This window comes from Tenebrio molitor, unplaced genomic scaffold (assembly GCF_963966145.1).
Source record: "Tenebrio molitor unplaced genomic scaffold, icTenMoli1.1 SCAFFOLD_146, whole genome shotgun sequence".
Classification (NCBI taxonomy): domain Eukaryota; kingdom Metazoa; phylum Arthropoda; class Insecta; order Coleoptera; family Tenebrionidae; genus Tenebrio; species Tenebrio molitor.
In genome coordinates this window covers 37795-63253 of record NW_027184104.1, presented here as the reverse complement: position 1 = coordinate 63253, position 25459 = coordinate 37795, and the positions used below count along the sequence as shown (strand labels likewise).

At 37.8% G+C, this 25459-nt stretch overlaps 1 protein-coding gene and 1 long non-coding RNA gene across 5 annotated transcripts in view; one reads left to right on the top strand and one right to left on the bottom strand.

The window, feature by feature from the left end:
• Positions 1 to 207: 207 nt before the first annotated feature.
• The window catches only part of LOC138140703 (uncharacterized), a 41031-nt gene continuing 15779 nt past the window's right edge, over positions 208 to 25459 (bottom strand). Inside the window, exons 1-4 of one of the 4 annotated variants that reach the window (XM_069061690.1) lie at positions 3355 to 3472; positions 2772 to 2853; positions 2581 to 2673; positions 208 to 2522 (exon numbers count right to left, since the gene is read on the bottom strand). In XM_069061690.1, coding sequence (XP_068917791.1) covers positions 465 to 2522; positions 2581 to 2673; positions 2772 to 2849 — 2229 coding nt within the window. In that variant the 5' untranslated portion in view covers positions 2850 to 2853; positions 3355 to 3472 and the 3' untranslated portion in view covers positions 208 to 464. The other 3 variants (XM_069061691.1, XM_069061692.1, XM_069061689.1) reach the window with 3 other exon arrangements.
• On the top strand, positions 12677 to 14989 carry LOC138140705 (uncharacterized). Its single transcript, XR_011162709.1, has 3 exons — positions 12677 to 13125; positions 13180 to 13343; positions 13729 to 14989. It is a non-coding gene; the product is annotated as an uncharacterized lncRNA (long non-coding RNA).

Here is a 25459-nt window from a genome sequence, read left to right as displayed (position 1 = left end):
CGCAGCTGGACGGTGCAAGATCTGACCGCGGTCTCTTCCTCAAGCAGCGCTCAACGAGACCAGTTCGATTTCTGTTATCTTTATCTACCTTTATTGTGAAATACACATATTTAATTACTCCAGTATTTGTTTGCGGACGACCCCCTTTGAGCTTCTCCAGAACCACCTGACACGAGTCCAGAGAGTAAAACGAGACCCAACATAAAATTATCGTTTTCAATCTCATTTTATTCTAGGTAAACAAATTTCACACTTCTACCGTTCGTAAATGAGATAACACATTTTGTACAGAAAGACAGTTTTTAGAAATGTATAAACATAAACAAATTCGGTACCATATATCAGCTTAGCTAACATAAACGATAATTTCAAAAAAAAATTCGTTTTGTTATAATCCGACGGAACGTCTAAAAGTTAAGTTTTATAAGGGATTTATGTGAACTAAGCTATATGATACATATCCTTTACAATTTACTAGATTTTACGATCAGCTTGTCATCAGAAATATTTGCGAAAGAGTCAACAACCTGTTCATTAGATGTTGCAAAACCGCAGACAGTTACTTTTTGATGGTTCGTGTATAGCCCAATATATATTTTGTCTTTTATAATATTCTCTCCTTCAAAAACTTTATAGTACTCTTTGTCAAAAATTTGTTTGAGACCAGCTTGTGCACTACTCTGACCAAACTTCACTTCTATAATTATTCCTGTGCCATCCTTTCTTATAAACAGTAAGTCAAGTCGATTTTTCTTATTGTCTTGACAAAATCGTTCACAAGATGGATCGAATTCGTTCACACATAAAGTGAAGAGAACAGCCTTAAGCTCATCATGATTCTTTGGCTTGAAACTTCCAGAAAGTAAGCTTGCAATGGAATCTGCGAACTTTTGAAATGATTCATTATTGTCACGATCTAGATCTTTTATAGCCGTCGTATATATGTTAATCATCTCTCTACTAATATTGTATTTGGTCATGTAGTATGATTTATCACAAAACTGATTAATAATTTCGTCTGTGGCTTCACCGTTTGGTATAGCGTAAACACACCGGTTTTGATTCTTTTCAATTACGTTGAAATATCCACGATCCTTCATGTACTGAAGGAATAAATTGGCACGTTCGTCATCGATCTCACTAGGTTGTAACATCACTTCCATTAGCATTGAAACGTGTTCAGGTGTCAATTCATACAGAGGATCCTCTACAGTAACTGTACCTTTGGTAATAATATCACTGAGTTTGTCTCTAATACCCCCAACTGCAAACAGTTTGTTCAAGGGTTGAATCCCGTGGCTACTAAAATAGCATCTAGATGCGTGCTTCTTTGTATCTGGACTCTTATTAGTTTCATGTTTCGCGCGTCGCCGTGCAACTTTCCAATCCTGGAGATATTTTAAAACAGAAAATGTGTTATATAACTGTAGATTTGTGCCAAACACTTCATAGCCATTATAATATGATAAAATGTCGGCTTCATTAAAGCCCTTGAATAAACGCATCTTTAGCAAATCTGCTACTTCAGCCTTGGTAAATCCATAATATTCAGAAAAATCATGATTTTCTAGGAATGGACAAATAGAAACATTGTTCGCGTACGGTGATATAGTTGTTGACAATAAAACACAGGCGTTAATCAATGCACCTAATACCTTCTCATTACCTTTTAGAACGGTACTCAACATTTCCCCGATATACCGAATGATCTTGCTTATGTACGCTTGTTTTATGTTTTGTTCTGGGTTATGTAGCAACTTCATAAGAGGAGCGTCGAATTCTTCTATCAATATCAGCACTGTTTTATTGAACTGGCTACACAAATATTCTACTAATTGGTCTAAAGAATGCCGCAAATTATCTTCACTTAACTCGGAGATAATTTCTTTACCTTCCTTCATTTCCCCTTTTTCGCCATTACAAAACAAATTAAATTTTGCCCTATCCCGTTCAGATAAATGGCTTTGTTTGTCATCACCCAAATACCCGTGCCGTTTATATGTTTTACACAAACTTCTTTTGAGTGTCTCAATAAACGCGTTCCAATTATGAGGCGAAATATCCTTCAAGCTAAAGAAAATTACTGGATGTTGACCACAATGTTGGTAGAAGAATTGTCTGCTGTCGCATGTTCCATCTTCCAAATCGTCGTCCATGTGCTTTGTAGGACAGGTGCAGCTGTAAATTTGCAAGTGCTTGGTTCTAATAACGGTCTTGAATAGTTTGTAATTTTTTGGTGGAGTTTTGTTTTTATCTTCGACCCATTTTCCGGCTACATTTTTTTCCAAACAGGTTACGATATTTCCTTGTTCATCCACATCTGGTTCACAGAACACCTTCAAGGTATTCATGATTACCGATTTACCAAATCGACTAGGTGCTGTGATGAGAATTTTCTTTGCCCCTGATTTTTCATTTAGACTTCCTTCAAAAAAACATTTTATAAATAGCGTTTTATCAATTAACGCACCAGATCTAAGGAGAAGCTGCTCAAATTCTTCCGAGTCTATAAGACAATCTTTCTGAAAATTTGAAAGAAACATTGCTAATAAAGAAATTAAGATCAACAAATTAACTTACATTGTCGTCAGAATTACTTTGGCCATTCCCTTCAAGTCCTTGGGCACCAGCTCCTTGAACCTCTACACTTCTGTTTTCGGTTGTTACATCCATCTGGTTATACAACAGGACACAATATATTAAATTAAGGCCGGGATTAACAAAATTTATAAAGAAATTTAACAACATACTAAAATTTATACAAAACTTACATTTTCACTTATTCCGGACAAAGTTTCCAAGTCTGAAGAAATCGCCAATCTAGTTCTTTTACAAGGGGGCTGGGCCATTTATCTACAATAACAACATTAACAATAAAAAATTATAATTAATCGTAATAATAATAATCAGTCAGGTGAACATGGCTTGTAAATATAAGTAATTAAAATATGTAAAAAAAATAATCTGTAATGATAAGATCCTCAAACGGATAAATCAATGCTGAAAGAAAAAAAAATTAAGTAGCCCTTTATGATCAAGCTACAGAGTGATAAACAATGACTGAATCTGTTGGTATTAAAACAATCGAAAAATATCGACTTTTGTTTGCGGCCAAGTTGTAAAATCTGGACAAACCGTAAGTCACAATATTCGAGCGTGCATGTTCAATTAGGTTATCTCACATTGGGGATTTGAAAACACGATGAAAGGGAAAAAGGTTAGAAAGTCACAAACCCTGTCAAAATGTTGTCGGTGCAGTTAAATTTGACAACAGGAAATGTATTTATTCACAAAATCAATTGGTAATTAACTATTTTCTAACTTTTAAAAAGTTTGAAAGTGACAATTACTCACTTTCACTCCCATTCCCTGGGTACGTTTCAATCGGTCAGTAATAATAAGAAAAAGACGTCGGTAATGAGACGTAGCAGTTAGTAATGGTCATTCTTAAATTGTGCAGGCACAGACAATATGTTTGTTAAAAAACTAAACAATTGTAAGTTTGATGTGAATTTGTTAAGTGTATGATTTTAAGAAATGAAAAATTTACTTTTAATGTTAAAATAACATTTTTAATTTACAATGCGAAAATTTCCGATAATAATGCGGAATCTGGAAAAGTGCCCCGAATGCTTGCAGCGTTTCCACGTTGAATGGCAAGGGAAATCCTCTCAAAAAGGAATTTCTTAGATTTTGAATCCCCTGATTCCGCGATAAGTCGGTCTCCGATTACATTAATAAAATCTATTGTTTCTTTGCACCAAGGGCCTAAGGTTTCAAAGGCTAAACCTTTAAATATGTAGTTTGACGAAATAATTGAACGATATTTGTTATGTTTGCGTTTGCAAGCCATTTCAGCGGCAAAACCTGAGACTTCAGATGTTTTCAATACGTAACTGTCTGCAAGTGTATCTACGACAGTAACGTCCCAAACCAAAGGTTGACCTTTATTCCACGGTATTAAAGTCATCCCATCAGGGCGTTTTGTTATTTAATTTGTTAAGTAATTTAATGAACGATAATATTATAATAGAGTTAGGTTTTTACCTATTTTTTATTAAACTATTTATTACTTAGCAGAGGTACAAATTTCATTCAAAGTTGCAGTGCCGCCAACAGATTCAGTCATTGTTGATCACATCGAAATATCAGTAACCTCCTTATTTCTTTTTGAATGATGGAGGCAAATATTTTTTAAATAAATTAAAAAAAATGACCAATACTAAAGAGAACAAAATTGTAGCAGAATATTATACACCATTAAAAACAAGACAACCATCTGAACTCCAGCAATTTAAAAATAGCTACAAATCTTTTACTCAAGATAAAAAACTAAATATACCAAAAAATATCAAAGAAGTAACTCAAATGAGAAATCGTAATTTTGCTATCGAATATCTCAATTCGACCGTAAATAAAAAACTAACAAAGACAGAATTTTGCAAATCTAAAAGTATTTCCAGAAATTCCCTAAATATGGGGCTAAATTCTGTTGGCATAAAGATTACATGTAAAACGAGAACAAATGAGAACAAACGGGAACAATCCGGAACAAAAGACAACAAATCGGAACAATTGGGAACAAAACAGAGAAAAAGTAAAATAAAAAGTAAAAAAATATTCGATAATGTAGAACACAAAGCAGGTAGTCGTAATATATAAGTTTAGATGAAGAAGCAGATGAATTAATTAGTAAATCTTTAGAAACTTTTCAGTCATAAATGGACAAACTAGTTTCATACATTCCCAACGATGAGAAAGAAAAATGGAAAAAAGATTTAAAACCTATTATTACTGAAATAGACAGATTAGAAGATGGAGCAAAAATAGTTGGTTTCAAACAAGAAGTTGTAGATAAATATATTGCAAGAAAAACAGCTAATTTATTCCTTGAACAATTAATTATGACTGACTGTGAACTAGAGTCCGCTAATAATAAAATAGATGAATTGGAATATAAATTAGATAACTACAATAATTACGATCCTAAGAAACTAGCAGAATTAAGAAACAAAACAGTAGTAATACCATCAAACATCGATGATGTAAAGAAAAGAACTTTGAAAATATTTGAAAGACATACTAAAAATATGAGAGCAATAAATCAAGATTCAAAAATTGTAAATTAAATGGAAAGTACTGTATTCAAGAATTTAAATATATTCAATGAAGAATATCCAAAATTCCGAAAAAAGTTTTCAAGTCTCATTCAACAAGTTAATAAATTAAAAATTATTATTTTTGTTCTTATGTTTATTATCGTAATTGTAATTATTGTTTTCTTAATTTATTACTTCAACACTAATAAAAAATAGCGATTTATTCAACAATGTCCATGAACGTACCTATGATGATACTAATACGTGTCCATAAGCTAATGTATCTGTAGAATTAGGTAAAAGGTATCTTTTATCATCTTTCCAACTTAGAGACTTTTTCTTTACTTCTTCAGTAAATATATCATGTTTATGACTCCTGATCACTTTCTGTCTATGGAAGTATTCTTTTTGATTAAACAAGCAATTTTTGTAATCTTCAAAACTTATTTCTTTCTTCAATACTGCTTTTTTGATACCTTTTAATTTTTTCGAAACAGACGTTTCAGTTCTGTAACTGTACATTTTTGACCTTAAACCTATGCATTCTAATATCTTAATACCATTCAATTCATCTTTGAACTTCCCTATTACTTTCTTATTTTTATCAGAATATAATGGATGATCCTTTGGATAATCAGATGTATCAAAATAGTCGGGATTGTTTTTCATAAATTCATAGAAATCGGCATTTTTAATCTCATATATAAAGCTATCAGTGTCTCCATAAAGAAGTTTTACGTTTTCATTAAATTCTTTTTTAATTACATTGTAATGGAAGTTATACATTAACAATTTCGATAAATCTAATACAGCTTGCCCAATATAAATTGGTTTATTAAACAATACTTTTGTTTTAAAATTGTGAACTGCTGCCAGGTGTTTGCTAAATATAGTTCTGTGTTTAAAATTAGGTTTGTTTATCGCTTTTTGTAATTTTTCTTCATCACAATATAATTTAATATTTTGTTGGTTTCTAACAGATTGCATAGACTTACCATATGGAGCATTAACCATTAATTTCCAGAAATCTTTTTCAAAATCATTTTTCGCCTTTTGTCTTTGTTCAGTATTAAATTTTACATATGGTGCTATGAAATTTGACTGAGTAAATTTTATACCTCTGTGAACCTTTGTTATTCTAATACCTAAATTTTTGTAAAGTTTTAATGTTTCGTAATGAATTATATAATTTTTCTTATCATAGAAATGACAAAGTAGTTTTTCTACTTTTCCGCCCGGAGGAATTCTATTTTCCGGAGCTAAAGGGAGATCTTTGAATTTGTTATGAATAGCTAAGTCTACTGGAAATGCTAAATCGACTTCCAAAACATAACCCGTATCACTATCTGATACCAATATACATACATACATTCATCACAAGTCAACCATTTTTCTGGTAATTTCTGAGATAAAGCCCATCCATATAGATTATTAGCATCTATATAGATAATCTGAGTATTTTCATCTGCTTGCGAATACCTGTTACTACACAGTGAAATTCCTCCTCTAATTCCCTTTTCAAAAAACAAATACATTTCATAATCAGTTAATAATTCCAATTCCACTAAAGTATATTTGAGCATACAGTCCCAAGCTAACCCCGGAGTTGTATAATACCAAACAGGATTGAGTCCATAACTCTTTTCCAAACATAAGTCTCTAAAATTTTCAAATACATCAATTAACAGCAAAACATCTAGTTTTAAGTATAAATCATGCCATTCACCCAAGTTTTTAATTTTAAAATGTTTCCATACTTTCACTGCATGTTTGAATTCTTCTTGAGAAATTCCTTCTTTTGTGAGCGAAGAATAAAATTTATCTATTGATGGAAGTTTTGTTTCAGAAAATTTCTCAAAAGAATCCATGTATTCATAAGGATATATTCCTTTTCTAATTATCTTGCTTTTTTCTTTCCTAAATAACACATCTAATTCATTATTTGAAAAGTATTTAATTATTTCTCTCAACTGACTTGATTCCAGATTAGATGACAAATTGTCTAGGCTACTTGCTAAAAATCTAAATGAATCGATAAATCTCAATTCGATATATCCATTATCATCCATTCTTAAAATTTTACTGAAAGAAATATACTTCTCTTCGTTATTAGGTATTAATTTCAATTGACTTTTATCTTCTCCTAGATTTTTTATAAACAAATGACAATCGTAAGAACTTAAATTATGAAACAAAATTGGAATAAACAATCGTTGTCTATATTTCAAATTGCATTTTCTACAAGCAGCTCCCCTATATTTTCCAGTGTAGTGATCATGATCTCTTACTTTTGGGTTTTCTATAGAAAACACATTTTCACAAAGATAACAAATTTTTGTTTTTTTATATTCTTCTAGTTCGATATCTTTTATGGGTTTATTTTCTTTTAATAACTTATATATTGTTCTGACATGTTCAGTTATTCTTTTTATAAAACATTTATCACTTTCCTCTCCTCTGTAAATTTCCAATGGGTTATCAAAACACTATCCCACCTCCACCCGGCGGCACGGCAATTTTGCCGGAGCACATACACTATTACGGATATTACTATCAAGTAATAGTGCAGTGCTTATCAACATAATTACCGGCGTCTCGCCTCCGCATTTTGACTTTGTTGTGTATTATGTTCTGTGTCAATGTTAAGGAACTTCCTCACGATGTGACATGAGTATAATAATATACCTTTTTGAATTTCAACTACCAATGTGTTATCTAAATCCAGAATTTTTAAATTTTTAAAAAGAGATTGCTGTACTATTCCCGTTGCTGAAATTACAAGTGGTAAAATCGAAATTTTTTCTAAACACCAAAGATTTCTCATAGCAACGGACAGCCCTAAATATTTATTAATTTTTGTGTTATATGTCTGTGTTATATTATGTGAATTTGGAACAGCTATATCTAAAAGATATGCTTGCTTTTGTTGTTTATTTAAAATTATAATGTCTGGTCTGTTATGCTTAATATGAATGTCAGTTAAAATTGTTCTATCAAAATATAACTTGTAACTGTCATTTTCCAAACAACTTTCTGGTGTATATTTAATTTTTGACAATGGTCGTAAATTATTACTTTAATGCAAGATGTCATAATTTTATAAATTGTAGGTAGACATGTGATTGGCCTATATTTTGATGGATTCTTAGTATCGGAATCTTTTGGTTTCAGATATGTTATACCATGGGCCAAAAACTCTGGAAATGTGTTAGGTTCCCTAATAAATCCGTTAAAGTGATCAAGTAAGCATTTATGAATACAAGTAAATTTTTTTAACCAAAAGTTATGAATTTGGTCACCTCCAGGGGATTTCCAATTATGTGAACTATTAATATTTTTAACTAAAATTTCAAGGCTAATTTGAATATGATGTCGATCATTACTATCTGGTATATCATTTTCTAAATGAGGAATCCATTCTGCCTGATTATTAAATTGAACTTCATTTGACCATATGTTTGACCAGAATTCTTTAATTTCGTTTATATTTGGTGTACCATTATTAGTTTTAGTTTTATTATCTGTTAAATTTTTGTAAAACAACTTCTCATTATTTCTAAATAGTTTGTTTTCAAATTTCCGTTGTTTATTATTTTTATATCTTTTGAGTCGTTTAGAATAAATATTTAACTTCTGTAATAAAGTGTCTTTGATTTCTATTAATGTTTTATTATATTCATTATATTTTAAACAATGTATTCGGTTGTTATTTAAAATGGATTGAATACAATTATTTAGATGATTAGAATTTATACCCTTTAAATATTGAGTTATTCTACCTAAATCTCGTCTGATATTATTAATACGTTTATTTAGTCTTTGTTCCCATTTTGGTAATTCTTTCGTTTTTATATTATTTGTCTGGCCAATTTCTTTTGATCCATTTAATCTGATAATTGTTAAAGCTCCACTATATATAATACTGTGTAATTTTTTAAAACTTGTGGTGTTATTTACAAATTTAGGTAAAATGAATTGATTTAAAATTTCAATCATTGCAAAGAATTTTTTGGAGCTTTGTTGTTTAGGTAATAGTGGTCTATTAAATGGTTCTATATGTTCAAATTCGTTCAGAGTTCTATTAAATTCATCTTCAATTTGTTCTTTAAAATTTTGATGGTAGTAAAAATTTTTATTAATAACATGTATGTTATAGGATAATAATTAAACACGACACTAACTTTCGGTTTTTAATTGAAATTGTAACTCAAAACACGTGTAAACAGCAATAATGGTCAACACGTCTTTTCTTGTAGCGTCCCTTGCTACTCTGACGCCCGGGGGGCCGGGGGTAATTCGAGTCGCCGGTCGGCCCCCACTCTTGACCATCTACGGGTCCACAGGTCCGGCTCCACGACAGGTCCGGCTTCGGCGGTAGCGACATCAACACGGCCCTCCTGACCAGCAGCCCGTTCTCGGGGTGCGTCCGCGAGAAACTCAGGGTCTAGCAATTCACAGGTTGCTTAGTGACAATTACTAGAGTACACTCGGCAGAAGTCAAGCAGAGGGTCTCGCGCGTTGAGAGCACAGTCTTACACACAAGTAATCAGAAAACTTAGTAATTTTCATGTCTCTCGGACTTTAACAATGTCCGTCTGACAGTCTAGCTGTTTCTCGGATTTTGACAAGATTCGTCTAACAGTTCGGCTATGTTTCTCGGATTTTGACAAGATCCGTCTAACAGTTCGGCTAAGTTTCTCGGATTTTGACAATATCCGTCTAACAGTTCGGCTATGTTTCTCGGATTTTGACAAGATCCGTCTAACAGTTCGGCTATGTTTCTCGGATTTTGACAATATCCGTCTAACACAATTCGCACTCACAGAAACAAGGTTGTAATCGAAAAGTAACACACACACTCACCATCGTCAGATGTGTTATCAGAGAAGTCATCCGAAAATTCACCAGGCCAACGCCGCAAACGGTCCTTTGGTGCCACTTGGCGACGGCCGGTACTTCTGCATTTGATCTCAAAACGGTCGCCCGGCAAGAGGGCGGTGATTTCAAACGGTCCCTTGAACTTGGGGTCCAACTTGCCCATCCTGGGATTTTGTTGTTGGAGAAACACGAATGTGCCGACGGCAAAGGTTTTATTATCACGCCGTGCTTTGTCGAAGCGTTCCTTTTGAGTACGGGCGTTGACACGTAATCGCTCGTATGCAAGATCTCGGTCTTGACGAAGATCAATTTTAATTACATTTTGAGGGACTGAATCGACAAGAGATTGGACCTGGGGTACATTAGTATCGGCGCCGATCAAAAGGTGTAGTGGAGTAAAACCCGTTGTTTTTTGAACCGTCGAGTTTAGGGTTAACTGAACTTTTGGTACAACGCTCGTCCATTCCGACACTTTCTGAATTTCGACAGCTAGCAAGGTAATTACTGTCGCCACATATCGCTCCACCTGACCGTTGGCTCGGGGAGCAGCAGTTGCAATTAGGTGATGTTCAATTTTAAGGCCGTTCAAAAGGTCCCTAACCTTTTTGTCAGTGAAATTTGTTCCCCGATCGCTTATCATTCGAGCGGGAGTCCCGAACAGCAATAAGTGAGTTTCCAAAGCGCTCACCATTTCTGACCCTGTTAGAGTGCGGAGCGGAATTAACAATACATACTTTGTGAACGCGTCGATTAGGAGAAGAATATGTTTAAAGCCCTCAGTTGTCACTTTAAATGGTCCCAGACAGTCCGCATGTACGGTATGGTAAAGGAGTAGGTGTCTTGTCGATAGAATGCAGTAACCCCTGTTTGGGACCACTGGGTCGCTTGGTCGTGACACAAACTAAACAGTGTGCGATATATTTCTTCACGAACGAAGTCATTCGGGGAAACCAGAACTGCTCCCTTACTTTGTGAAGGGTTTTTTCCCCTCCGACATGACATTGCTCATCGTGATATAACCGCAACAACCCTAGACGACTGCCTTTGGGCACAAAATAACGGAAGGTGACGGAGCCCGTCCATCCGCAGTTTTCGGTACAAAATCGAGTGTTTAACTTCAAAATCGCTCACTACAGGGTCGCCAGCGTTTATTTGGGCAATAATAGACTTAGTTTCTCTGTCCTTGGATTGTTCGATTTCTAGCCACGTGCCCTCAGCTATTGGATTCACTGCCAGGACTGTGTTCGGCGGATTACGACTAAGGTAGTCTACATGAGCCACGTGTTTGCCCTTTCGATACTCGACTTCAAAATCAAAGTCCTGTAAGTAAATCCACCAGCGGGCCACACGAGGAATTAGATCCCTTTTATGGACCGTTGCCTTAATGGCATTGCAATCAGTCACAATCTTGAATGGTATTCCAATTAGATAAACGCGGAAATGTTTTAAAGCATTAACAATTGCGAGCGTTTCGAGTTCGTAGGAGTGGTAACTCGACTCCGCTGGGGTCGTTCGCCGACTGAAATAGGCCACAACACGAAGAGCAGAATCGGGAGTAGGTTTTTGAAACAGTATTGCCCCGTAGCCAATGGAACTGGCGTCCGTGTGAACTTCGGTAGGTAGGGAAGCGTCAAATATCGAAAGTAGAGGCTGGGCACTCAAATGTTGGATCACATAACGTTTTGCTTCTTCGTGCTCTTTGTTCCAGCTGAAAGGCGTGGATTTCTTTGTCAATTGAGTTATAGAAGCCGTGCGACTAGCGAATTCCGCGATAAACTTACGAAAATAGCTGGCGAGTCCCATGAATTGTCGAACTTGTTTTACATTACCGGGTGCAGGAGAATTTGCCAAAGCCGTAACCTTACCGGTGCTGGGTCGAATGCCTTCAGCAGAAACAGAGCGTCCTAAGTAGTCGACAGTTGTTTGAAAAAATTTACATTTGTTGATATTCAGGGAAAAACCCGCCTTAGCTAGGGCGGTAAGGACTAACTCCAGTTTTTCGATACGATTTTGGCAAGGCCAAAAGGCATCCCGAGGTATTCATAGTGGCCGTCTGGTGTCACGAACCCAGTTTTGGCAACGGAATCCGCGGCGATGGGTATCTGGTAAAACCCGGATGCCATATCGAGAGCGGTGAAGTAAGTGCCGTTGCCTAAACGATCCAGCTGGTCCTCGATTAGGGGTAGGGGAAAACGGTACTTGACGGTGATACGGTTAAGTGCCCGGAAATCAACGCACAGTCTATCACTGCCGTCTTTTTTTTTGACAAGAAGCACTGGGCTAGCGTAAGGGGACTCGCTTTCCTGAATGATTTTGTTAGAAAGCAGGTCGGAAACCATTTCGCGAATCTTTTGTCGTTCTGCCAACGTGAGACGATAAGGATGATAGCTAATAACTTTATCGCTTTTCAAGACAATTCGAAGCTCAGCAGTCTGTATTTTATTTACTACATTATTGGAAGTTATCATGTTTTGGAATCTTGATATCAGAGAAGAAAAACGTGCTTGCTCGACACCGTTCAAATTCGATATGGCTGGCGGGATCCAACCAGTAGAAACAACATTGACTTGTTTTGGTTTGCTGAGCGCGTTCATGCGAACTAAGCGAGCGCCAGTCTTATCAGTGACGATCCCGATATCGTCATACTGGACAGGATATTTCGCGAATCACGCCACAGATAAGATAGTACGTATCAAAGGTTTCGCTCGACAGAAGAACAGCTGCTTTTAGTTTTTCGGCTAGATTTCGCTTCGGAGGGAAAATATCCACGATGTCGGCCTTGAACGTTTCCCAGTCTCGCTGCGTCGGCTCCCAGTTTTCGAACCAGGCAACAGCGGTGCCCTTCAGTACTTTTCCAGCGCGAGCGACCGTTTCTCGCCCGCTCCAACCTAATTCGTGTCCTAATTGTTCGATTTCGCCGCACCAAACGGCAGCTCCAAGGTCAGCCTTCGATGGATCAAAAATCGGGAGGGCGACATCATCCCCATTGTGTTTTGAATGGCCCAACGAATCTTGCAGTTTCTGCAGGAGTGCTATCAAGGCTTCTTGGGCCTCCATGGTCCTAGTGGCGTTCGTAGGCGAATCCCACTTCTGATGTTATAGGATAATAATTAAACACGACACTAACTTTCGGTTTTTAATTGAAATTGTAACTCAAAACACGTGTAAACAGCAATAATGGTCAACACGTCTTTTCTTGTAGCGTCCCTTGCTACTCTGACGCCCGGGGGGCCGGGGGTAATTCGAGTCGCCGGTCGGCCCCCACTCTTGACCATCTACGGGTCCACAGGTCCGGCTCCACGACAGGTCCGGCTTCGGCGGTAGCGACATCAACATGTATATCATTATAACTCAAGTCTAAATTATGTATGTCTGTTTGTATGGTGTTTGGTGAATCGAGAATTGGACAGAAAGAGTCATTATGGTTAGATAAACTTTGTAAACTTTGCGGTTCAACAGAATTTTGGAGTAAATTATTAGAAACTTCATTATTGTCAGAATAATTAATTGACAATTCTAACTTTACATCATTTTTGATCTTTTCTAAAATTGCCGAAGGGATATAGTTTTTCTTCATAATGGCTCTCCTCTGGTCAGCTAAATTTTGAATAGTAACAGGAAACTGGGGGTACTTACTTTGGAACGCTTTAAATAAATCAAGCCTGTAAGTACTCACAACATCCTGTAGTTTTGTGATCCGAAAATATTCCCGTATAATGAAAATATAAAATAATTGTAATTTTATTTACAGAACAATACACATTAATAAACAAGTAATAATTAAATGTATACATATAAATCATAAACAATGGACTTCTTCAAGTGGAGTTACATAAGGCAGAGTGCCTAAAATACTTGCAGCATTTCCACGTTGAATTGCCAAATGAAATGAATTTTCCGGCCGGAGGAGCTACTCCGCACCTTCGCCGGGGAACCACGGGAGGACCCAGAGGTCTTCATTGCGGACATTGAGGCCTACTTCGACAAGGTAGGTGCAGTGTATCTAACCCCACGTCATCAAATTCTAGTAGCCTACCGGCAACTCCGCGGTGACGCCGAAAAACGGAACCGGTACTACAAGAACATCGACCAAAGGGTAGAAGAGCTCTGGGAGCGCCTCCGCAGAGACTACGGGGCAGATTCTCAGTCCCAGCAACTTCTGGCAACGTTCATGGGGGCGACGTACAAGAAAACCGAGCCCTTGGAGCAGTTCATCGACGGACAAGCCCAGCTGTACCGACGACTCTTCCCAAGAAACACGGAGAAACAACTCGTCGCGGAACTCATCAGGCAGATGCCCCCGACAATCCGCGGCACCCTGGCAGTCGGGAAGTACAGCCACCTCGCCCACTTCACCGAGACCGCTTCCACCGTGATGTCTCTGGCAGAACCCGAAAAGAAACGCGCTCCGGAAAACTGGCGTCGGGCTGTAGCGACGTCTCCGGCTCAGCCCGAAGCGTCAACCTAGAGCATCTGTGTCAGATCGCAGTGGACCGCAGCCCCCAGGTGCAAACCGACAAGATAGGAACAGAGGAGCCCGTAGCAACACTCGGCTCCATGACAATCAACGTCGACGCAGCACCCGACTCCACTGAGATCAACCCAACAACCCCGATCATGACAACCACGACGCCGGCAACAACCGACGTCGCGACGCTCGCCGACTGGGTGAAATCGGCCCAATTCAACGACCCCGAGTTCCAGAAGATTGTGAGGCGGTTAGAGGCCATCGCCGAAACCGGACCCCAAGCTCCAGGTGACGCAGCTTTCGCGCAGCACTACGCGATTCGCGACGGGCACCTCTGGCGCGGAACGAAGACACCACTCCTCTGGGTACCACCTGCAGCACAAACGCTCGTAAACCACCAGTTTCACGACGCCCCGGACGTTGGCCATCTCAGCCAAGAGGCGGCCCTCAGCCGGGCGCACATAAATAGGGGCTCACATTTTGTCAACGTTACTCCCGTACCGGTCGTAAAAGACGGACGGAGTCATTAAAGACTTGCTCTTCACCGAGACTTTTCTTTTCACCACATCCTGAGGGGTCCCTGCTCTGGCACGATCGACCAGACACCCCTCACACCATCATCAACGCTCCACCGAGGGGTCCCTGCGCTGGCGACATCGACCAGCCACCCCTCGCATCATCCGCCGTCCACCGAGAGGTCCCTGCGCTGGCGGAATCGACCAGCCACCTCTCGGCCGACCGCACCACCGAAACCGTCACCGTAGTCGCCCACGGCACTCGGTGACACCCCCCTTCATCAACGAGGACTCCGACGTCTGTGGCGCTTCGCCCCCCCCTTGGTGCTTCGCCCCCTTGGTGTCTTGCCCCCTTGGTGCTTCGCCCCCTTGGTGCTACGCCCCGTGGTGCTTCGCCCCGACGTTCGACTTCGTCCCGTAACAGTTTCAGAATAGATTCAAAATCGGAATAAATTACATACGGATGTCTTAACATTCTTTGAATATTTTTAAATTTTAATACACTATCTTCAGGCATGTTCGGAACACATGGTTCATTACTAAAGCACACATTTTGATGTTTCTTTAAAGCATCTTCAGTTCTAGCGGAGTAGTTTAAACATCTTCTACAGAAATGTTTTTTGTTTCTATTTACTTCCAACTGATCATTTAACAATCGACTCAAATTCTTGATCCAACAATAATGATTGTTGTCTTTATTTCCAAAGTATAGTAAGTCGATATTCATTTCATAGAATCGCTTCTTATTATGATACAAAGGATAAAATATTTGTTCTTCGTAACTAAACACGGTAACATTAATTTTATTATGTGATTCAAATTTAGGTATGTCCTGGATTTTGACAGGAAAATTTATTCCTTCAAAATTTAATTCGTTTATATATTCCGGCTTATTATAATGATTCAGTCTATCTACATGTTCTTTGGCTTGATGTAAACAGGATATTACGCTATACATAAAGCATTTGTTATCGTTGTTTTTAACATTAACGCAAGCTTTTTTATCTTTAATCCACTTTGGTAATTCTACATATGAATTTCCGCTTAAAGGTGTATATTTGTTTATATTAATGCGCAAATCTATATACAGTATGTCCCCGGATTGAGTTTACAAGAGGGGAAATTTTTTTATTTTTGATTTTAGGTAAAAACTTCAGAGGAATAACATTTTTTGCTTCATCTGAAACCCCCATTTCTGTTATTAAAAAGTCTTTTTCAACACAGAGGAAGACTTAACATTAAAATCAAAGAAAATGCAGAAAAAATATTTTCCTTTTTTTTTGAAAAAATCAAATGATAATTGATTCTATTAACTATGCGCCGTTTTCTGTACATAATTCAACCCTGTATCGAAGTTTAAGCTTCTGAACACCCATGCCTGGTACATAACTGTTGGGAAATGTTTCATTAAATTTTGTAATTATGTGACAAAAACCGGTTCAACTTTGGATTAAATAAATTCTTTGTTCTAAAGACAACATTTTAAAACAGTAATAAGATATTTGTCAGAAAACCAGGCCAATTGTGATAAAATTTATAACATAAAAATTAATTCTAAGTCCAAATTTTAACAAAAAATGTTAATTTAAGAATACAGTGTATCAATACTGAGATTTTAATAACGGAAATAGGGGTTTCAGATGAAGCAAAAAATGTTATTCCTCTGAAGTTTTTACGTAAAATCAAAAATAAAATTTTTTTTCCTCTTGTAAACTCAATCCGGGGACATACTGTATATAAAAATGAATCGCCGTTCGTTAGTCTCGCTAAAACTCAAAAACGGCTCGACCGATTTGATTAATTATTTTTTTATTTTGTTCGCTTTACTTCAGGGGTGGTTTAAAAAGAAAAAAAAATCGGAAAAGTTGCCCGGAAAATTGGAAAATTCGGGAAAAACTGAAAGTGCTTTTTTCTGTGGGAACGGCTGGAACGATTTGGCAAATTTTTTTTAATGTTCGTAATGAGGTGTTTATGTAAAGAAAAACTGGAAAAGTTGCCCGGAAAATTGGAAAATTCGGGAAAAACTGAAAGTGCTTTTTTGTGATGGATATGCATTATTATTTTTTTTTGTTTTGTTCGTTATAGTCGTGAAAAAGTTTTCAGGAAAAAAAAATCGGGACAATTACAAAGGAAAGTCGAAAAATTCGGGCAAACTGCAAAAATTATAATTTTTGTATGCATTCTAGATCATAACTGACGATAGGAACGACATATTTGATTAATTCTTTTTTTTTTTTTGTTCGATATGCACCGGGATGGAAATAACTCAATTGAAAGTTTTTAATAGAAAAAAAAATCTGGAAGATTTGGAGAAAAATCTGGAAAAACTAAATTAAAATAATTCGGGGAAAACTGAAAGTGCTTTTTGTATGAACTCAAGACCATAACTCAGGATTCGAACGATGGCTATGCGTAATTCTTTTTTGGTTGTTTGTTAGGGTTTTGGATAAGTTTTCGGAAAAAAAATTCGAGACAATTACAAAGAAAGTCGGAAAATTCGGGCAAATTTAAAAGATTATAATTTTTGTATGCACTCTCGATCATAACTGACAATAGGAGCTACATATTTGCTTGATGCTTTTTTTTTGTTTTCAATTGAAAAAAAAACCTAGAAGATTTGAAGGAAAATCTGGAAAAACGCAATCCAGTAAATTAAAATAAAATTACATTTGCTTTTACTTTTGTGTTGTTATGCGATCTGTCCGACAAATGTAGTAGTTGTTTTATTTCTATTCCAATTTATTTGCCTACTATTGGGGACAAATTACTTTGGTCGTCAAAGTCAGTTGACTGACATAAAGTTGTAAAGCAAGCATTAGGACGGTTAACCTTATTTTTTACTACTGTCAACCAGTGTCACTGTCAAACTCATCATTGCAAAATGTTAAATACCGAAAAATGGACAACTGAAGGAGATATTCCTAGGAGGAAAAATTGAAAAGGTTTCCACAAGGTAATTTGGCCCATGGACAATCCCCCAGAAACAAGGGAGATGATTCTAAATTTTTGAATGGTGGAAGGTGCCATATTTTTGACAAGAGAAAAGTCAATAATTTGAAATTGTCATCACTATTGACTTGACGTTAATGCTTGGTTTACATTAATTTGTTTTGAAGTGACAGCAAAATGACGACCAAAGTATTTTGTCCCCAATAGTACCGTGGATGGACAAATAAAACTGGGACAAAAATGACAGTCACATAAGTCAAAATTTACAAATTTGCATCGTTTAATTACGGCTTTATCACAAATAGGTTAACTTTAGTATGACATATTATATAGAGACTGACAAATATATAGACAATTCAATGATCTGATTTACATTGATTAAATTTTAAGTGTCCCAGTTTTATTTGTCCACCGACCGTACATGCACAAATGTCATGTGACAGCTGATTGTGAAATTGGGAATCAAACCAATCGGATTGTTTGCTTGAACATCGATCTTGCAATCGAAATGTAAATATTGGGTGATTCAAAATAATTGTTGATAAATCTGGCAACTATGTACAAAAATTTATGTGGCAACTGTGTAGGTGGGATAGAGTTGACATTTTTTTGACAGTTCATAGTCGCGCAATTTTCAAAGTTGTCAAATCAATGTGTAATGAAATTTAAAAAATCAAATGCACGCTTATGAAATTTCATACAAATGTCAACTCTATCCCATTCACACAGTTGCCACATTAATTTTCGTACATAGTTGCAATACTTATTCATAATCATTTTGAATCACCCAAGAAAACTGCTTGAGATTCATTGTGATTTCAAATTTAATGGAAGAAAATAAATAATTAGTTTGGACATGAAATTCTGACTTAATTAAATTGTGACTTAAATTCTGGAACAAAACCGCATAGTTCCAACTCTATCACATTCCAGGCACATCACACATTTCCAGCATTTCAGCAGTGTAGAATACTGCCGATAGAATTCATCTCCCATGTAAAATTCCTCATTTTTACTTTGTTTACACATTTCCAATAGCTTTTCACAAATTCACAAAACGATCACAAACAAATTTAGGTATTGAAATTTGGACAAGACAACGTCGGTCGGGTCAACTCTTCGCGATGTTATAATATTGGGTTACCCTCCGCAACGACCACTCTTCTTCTAATTTGGAAAGAATGATACCACGTAAACGTCAAATTCGCCTGTCAACTCTGTCAAAGCTGACAACCGGAAATCAGAAATGCGTTTAGATCACAGTGGTACCAATTGTATTTATATTTCATGTACATAAAAGACATCAAATTCATTGGAATTGTAAACAAGTTTCATTTAATAACCGAACGAAATTCAAACCGTATAAGATATAGCCAGTACTATTGATCTCAATTAATTGAAGTTGGAAGGTTGATTAGGATTGATTATGGCTAATCAAAATGTTACAAAAAAAAAATATTCAAATCGGTGAAGCCGTTTTTGAGTTTTAACGAGACTAACGAACAGCGATTGTAGGTGATACGAAGTTCACCGGGTCAGCTAGTAATTTATATTTTTCAAAGTCCATCCAGATCCCTTTTGTTGTAATTCATCACATTTTGTTATAAATAAATTCTTTTGTTCATCCCAATATTCCTCCAGACCATCTTTTTCTTTTAGTATAACATTTAGTAACTGAAATTTATGTATCATTGTAAAGTCTTCATTTTCCAGTTTCATAAACTCGCATTCCATCTCTAAATTAATTTTATCTTACAGGTGGAGTTTTTGAGCTACCTTAGACCATTGTTTTCGGTGACAGAAATCAAATTTTAATCACAAGTGAGATAAAGTACTCACTAGTGAGTTAATTTGACAGTTGCCATTTAACTTGACATAAATTACTCACAAGTGACTAAATTTGACAGCTGTCATTTTACTTGAATGAAACTGCATTTCTTTGATTTTTTGCAATAGTTGCACCTGTAAGATAAAACGTCGTATATCACACGTGATCGAAATGCCATTATGAAACTCGTGAGAAGTGTCCCACTCGTGCGCAAGCGCACTCGACGGTCAAAATTCTCACTCTTGTATAATGATGCATTTCTATCACTTATAATATAATATACTATTAATATTTTTATGGAGATTTAAAGCATTTATAATTATTTTAATAGCCTTTTCTTTTATCATATCCATGTATGTTTCCATATCTATACCTTCTTCTAGATTATTATGTTGATACGTTAATAATCTTCCCTTAAAAGCAACCTGAACTAAAATAAAATCTGGCTCTGGATTATGTCTTGCTTTATGCAACTGCATTCGACTTTCCTTAATATATTTTCCACATTTATCACACTTGATCTTTTTTACTCTTTCTTTTTTCGGTTTAGAAAATATGGCATCATTAAACGGAAATATTTCCAAGCTGTTTTTGTTTCCTCTTTTTATTTTTAATTGCTCTTCAGCATTAATAATCTCGTTTATCAATTCTGACTTATTGTATCTTTTAATGTATCTTATACCTAAGGATTTTGCCATATTACGTAATTCGAGCAAACGACGACTATTCAAATCATGTTTTAATACATATATGCAAATGTATTCGAGTTTCCTCGATATATGTTCCACACATATCACATTTTATCTTCTTTACTCTATTTTTTTTTTGGTTTAGCAAATATATCGTCATCAAACTGAAATGTTTTTAGGTTCTTTTGGTTTTCTTTCTCTTTATGGAGCTGCATTCGGGTGCTTTTGATATATTTTCCATATATGTCACATTTGATTTTCCTAACTCTCTTTTTCCTTGGTTCAGCAAATAAATCATCATCAAATGAAAATATTTCTGAATTCGCTTCGCTCATGAGGACTCTGTCCGAATTCCGCAAAGGAGGCATAATTGATTTTTTTCCGTTTTTTATTTCCTTATGTAATTGCTCTTCAGCTTTAATAATAGCTTTTATTAAGTCTGCTTACAACTATCCCACCTCCACCCGGCGGCACGGCAATTTTGCGGGAGTACATACACTATTACGGATATTACTATCAAGTAATAGTGCAGTGCTTATCAACATAATTACCGGCGTCTTGCCTCCGCATTTTGACTTTGTTGTGTATTATGTTCTGTGTCAATGTTAAGGAACTTCCTCACGATGTGACATGAGTATAATAATACAGTGCATGCTAAAACACACTGTCCCTTTTTAGGTAAAATTGTGATAAGCCTCGAGATTCAAAAAAATATGTGTGGTATAGGGAGGTGATCAATTTAATGTTTATTTAATTAATTGTCAAAAAAATAAATACTTGTAATAAAAGGGATCTAGTACAATATGCGAGGCAATATGGGACCTACGTATTATAAAAAGTCTACATAAAATGAATGAAAAACTAGATATCAACGTAGGTTCAAGAGAAAAGACAGCAATTATTTTAGAATAATAATAATATAAATAAAGCTATTAGAAGTAATTATATGATGAAGACAAATAACGTATGGAAAGAATTTTATCATCCAAGAAAGAAGAAGCGAAAAATTGACATCAGAGGGATTGGAGCAATTGAAAAACGATAACCTGAAACTGAGACAGCTAGTATAAATGGGATCGGTCACCCAATAATAAAAAATAAATTAAATTATTGACATAGATAATACTGTTACTTGAAAGTTTATGATCAAGACGTATTTTTCATATTAGACAATGATAATCAACCTTTGTTTAAAGGTAAAGATTTAGCAGAAATATTGGGTTATGAAAAATCAACAAATGCTATAAGTGAAGACGTAGGTGTTGATTTTAAGAGAAAATTGATAGTCGTATTTTTTGGAAATATGTATGTTGTTTTGCAGAAAAAGAAAAATATTAATCACAAATAATTTGCTTCAATTCATGGGATTTATTGAAGAAATAACGCGATTTTAAGAACTTTTTAAAGGGCAAGGAAATCTCATACGAAGAAATAGATTATAAACATGCTAAAGCAAATTTGTATAAATATATGTTAGCATCACCCTCGCTTTGCTCCGACGCGCGACGTAGTGGGCTGATCGACCTTCCCCGTCCTAACATCCGAAGACTACCGACGGCACAGCCCGAGCGTCGATCGGGAGACCGCGCGAAAAATCGGGGAAGAACGATTATGATTAGTCCTGCGAGTGCCAACGTGAATTATTGTTAATAACACCTCCTGTACAAAAAGCAGAATAAAGTGTTGAGTGAACCTTAAGACTTTTAATCTTTAACATCAGAAGTGGGATTGTGTCCTTCGTCTTACTTAATCTGCCTTCAGCCGACGTCATGCCAAAAGCGAAGAGAAAGCGTAACCCAGAAGCTCCTACTGGAAACCCAGTAGAGGACCAGGCTGAACAAGTAGAAATTGATAGGGAGGAACCAGGCCTTCCGCCTCCAAAGAGGAAAAGTGTGCCCTGGCAAGAAACCCTCCTCACGCTAATCGCAAACCAACAGGAGCAAATTGCGGAGTTGCGAAAATCCAATATGGCGGGGCCAACGCCCAGCACGTCCACCGACGGCACCCTGATTGCGCAGACGCCAGCACCAACGCCACCAACGTCACTTACCACGTGGGCATCATTCCGCCTATCAGAGTTTGACCCCGATAAAAGCAATTTTACCATCGAAGAGTGGTTGGAGGATGCTTCAAAACTAAAAGGAGAACTAGGTGCCAGCGACCTAATCATGATAGCAAAAGCAGGAGAGGCGCTGAGGGGCAGAGCATATCGCTACTACTGCGACTGGCGCCCGGTACGACGAGGTTGGGAGGATTTTTGTAAGGACTTGGGCGTTGCTTTCCCGGACCGTGAAACACCAGGTGTTCGCGCTTTCATGGCGGCTACCTTAAGAAGCAAAGACTGTGAATCGCTCAGCGACTACGGAAACCAGAAGCTTCGCCGAATTCATCGTTTCTGTGATGCGTTGCCGTGGGCGACTAGACTGAGTATGGTCGAATATGGCCTTGACCATGCAGAAGCCCAAGCCTCCATACGGATCCGACAGCCAGAAGATGAGCGAGAGCTCTTAAAACTACTCTCTGAAATTGATAGCCACAGACGCAAACATCAAACTGTGGTTGGCTCGCGTTCCTGTGATGCGGTGGGAACAAAGAGCGCGGCGCGTTCAACAGTCCAACGACCGAGTGTGTCAGGATCCTCTTTTCGTGGAAAGTGTTTTAATTGTGGCCGGGTTGGACATCGCCAAGAAGACTGTCGTGTGTCGCAGACAACTAAAAAACCCGTCGAAATTGAAAAGCCAGAGAAACCAACGGAGTCGAAGGTGTCTACCTGTACGTATTGTAAGAAGGTAGGACATATCGAGAGTAGCTGTTTCTTTAAACACGGAAGACCCAAGAAAATGTGACTAGTCCGTAGAAGACGTACGTTGAACACTACACCGATCGCTACCGCGTTATGTAACCACCAAGCTGTTTCCTTGACCTACATCATCGACAGTGGTGCCGATATCTCAGTTATAGGCAGGAGCACAGTGGAGAAACTGCAAGCATCGATGTCACCGACCTTGCGAGTTATTTCTGGACTCGGGACAGAAACTATACCAGCTATCGGCACGTGCGAGATTGTTGTTGTTCTACCCAACGTCAGCATCGATGTTTTGTTTACAGTCGTTCCGGACGATGTAATGCCTTCCAATCTGGCTGCTATTATTGGTTGGGACGTGATTAGTAGGCCAAACGTAAAAATCAAAAAGGGTACCGACGGCCTCGAACTTCATCATGACCTATCCAACACTAGGAACGTTCTAACTATCGAGAAAACGGGTGCTTTTGATGACTTACAAGTAACAAGGCTGGCCGAACGGGACCTAGCACGACTGAAAGAACTCCTGATCGAAACGCAAAAGGCAACTCCAGACCATATCACCACGGGGAAGTTAACGATCACACTGAAAGATGATATCCCGGTAGCGTACCGACCCAGACGATTAGCCCATGCAGAAAGAACCCAAGTCCAAGAGATCGTGGCCGACCTATTGCAAAAGGGAATTATACGCGAGAGCCAGTCGACATACGCCAGTCCAATTGTCCTGGTAAGGAAGAAAAATGGCGAGGCTCGATTATGTGTGGACTATCGCGACATAAACAAAAAGACTGTAAGGGAAAGATACCCGCTACCCCTCATCCGTGATCTGCTCGACTCTCTACGCCACGCGCGGTACTTTACAACACTCGACATGAAATCCGGGTTTCACCAGATGGAAATCGACGAGGGCTCAAAGCACATTACCGCTTTCATCACCCCGGATGGCTTGTACGAGTATCATAGGATGCCTTTTGGTCTCGTCAACGCCCCAGCAGTCTACCAACGAGCCATAGATAAAGCCCTTGGAAAGCTCAAGGGAACGAAGGCCCACGTCTATATGGACGACGTACTTATACCCTCCGAATCCATAGAAGAAGGTCTGCAACGGTTAGAGAATGTATTACACGCCTTAGCCAGTGCAGGGTTTTCGTTGAACTATCGTAAGTGTACGTTCCTTGCCGAAGAGACAGAATACTTAGGGGTCGTGATCAGTCATGGTTCAGTTCAACCGAGTCCTCGGAAGGTGAGTGCACTTGTACATTCGGCAGTCCCATTAGATGTAAAGGCCGTGAGGCAATTCATGGGACTCGCGAGTTACTTTCGACGTTTTATTGAGGGATTCTCTCTGATTACGGCACCCATAACCACCTTACTGCGTAAAAATCACACGTTTCGATGGACCGCGGAGTGTGAAAATGCCAGACAGTTAATAATAAGTAAGTTAGTATCCGAACCCGTGCTGCGGATGTTTGATCCCAAGTTACCGTGCGAATTGCACACCGACGCTAGTGCTCTAGGCGTCGGGGCGGCATTGTTGCAGAAAGAACACGGCGTTGTGCGTCCGATAGCTTACTACAGCCGGCGTACTACAGACTGCGAAGCAAAATACTGCTCCTACGATTTAGAAACGCTAGCTATCGTGGAGGCAGTGGAACACTTTCGTGCTTACTTGTACGGCGTACCCTTTACCGTTTTTACTGACTGTAATGCTATCCGAGCGACGGCCCTCAAAAAGGATCTGCATCCACGTGTTGCCAGGTGGTGGGTCAAGCTACAGGACTATGACTTCACAATTGAGTATAGACCAGGAAGCAAAATGGCTCACGTTGATTACTTAAGCAGAAATCCGTTAGACAAAGTGTGCACCGTGCGTGTTAAAAATCCCGAACTCGTTGCAATCGACTCCTTGCGTGATTATCAGAAAAGTGACCGCTTCTGTCAAGAAGTTCTTAATAACTCCGATGACTACAATGAATATCAGATTAAAAACGATCTTGTGATGACAAAAGGACAAGACCCAAAGTGTTTCGTGCCAGTAGCCGCGCGTCTACAGGCTATGTGTTTGTACCACGACAAATCCTCTCACATCGGTTGGGAGAAGTGCATCGCCAAGATGCGAGAAGAGTTGTTCTGGCCACGAATGGGGCAATCTCTAAAAAAATACATCAGGAATTGTCGTCAGTGTGTCCTGGGGAAGTCCCACACCGGACGTCGAGCAGGCCTCTGG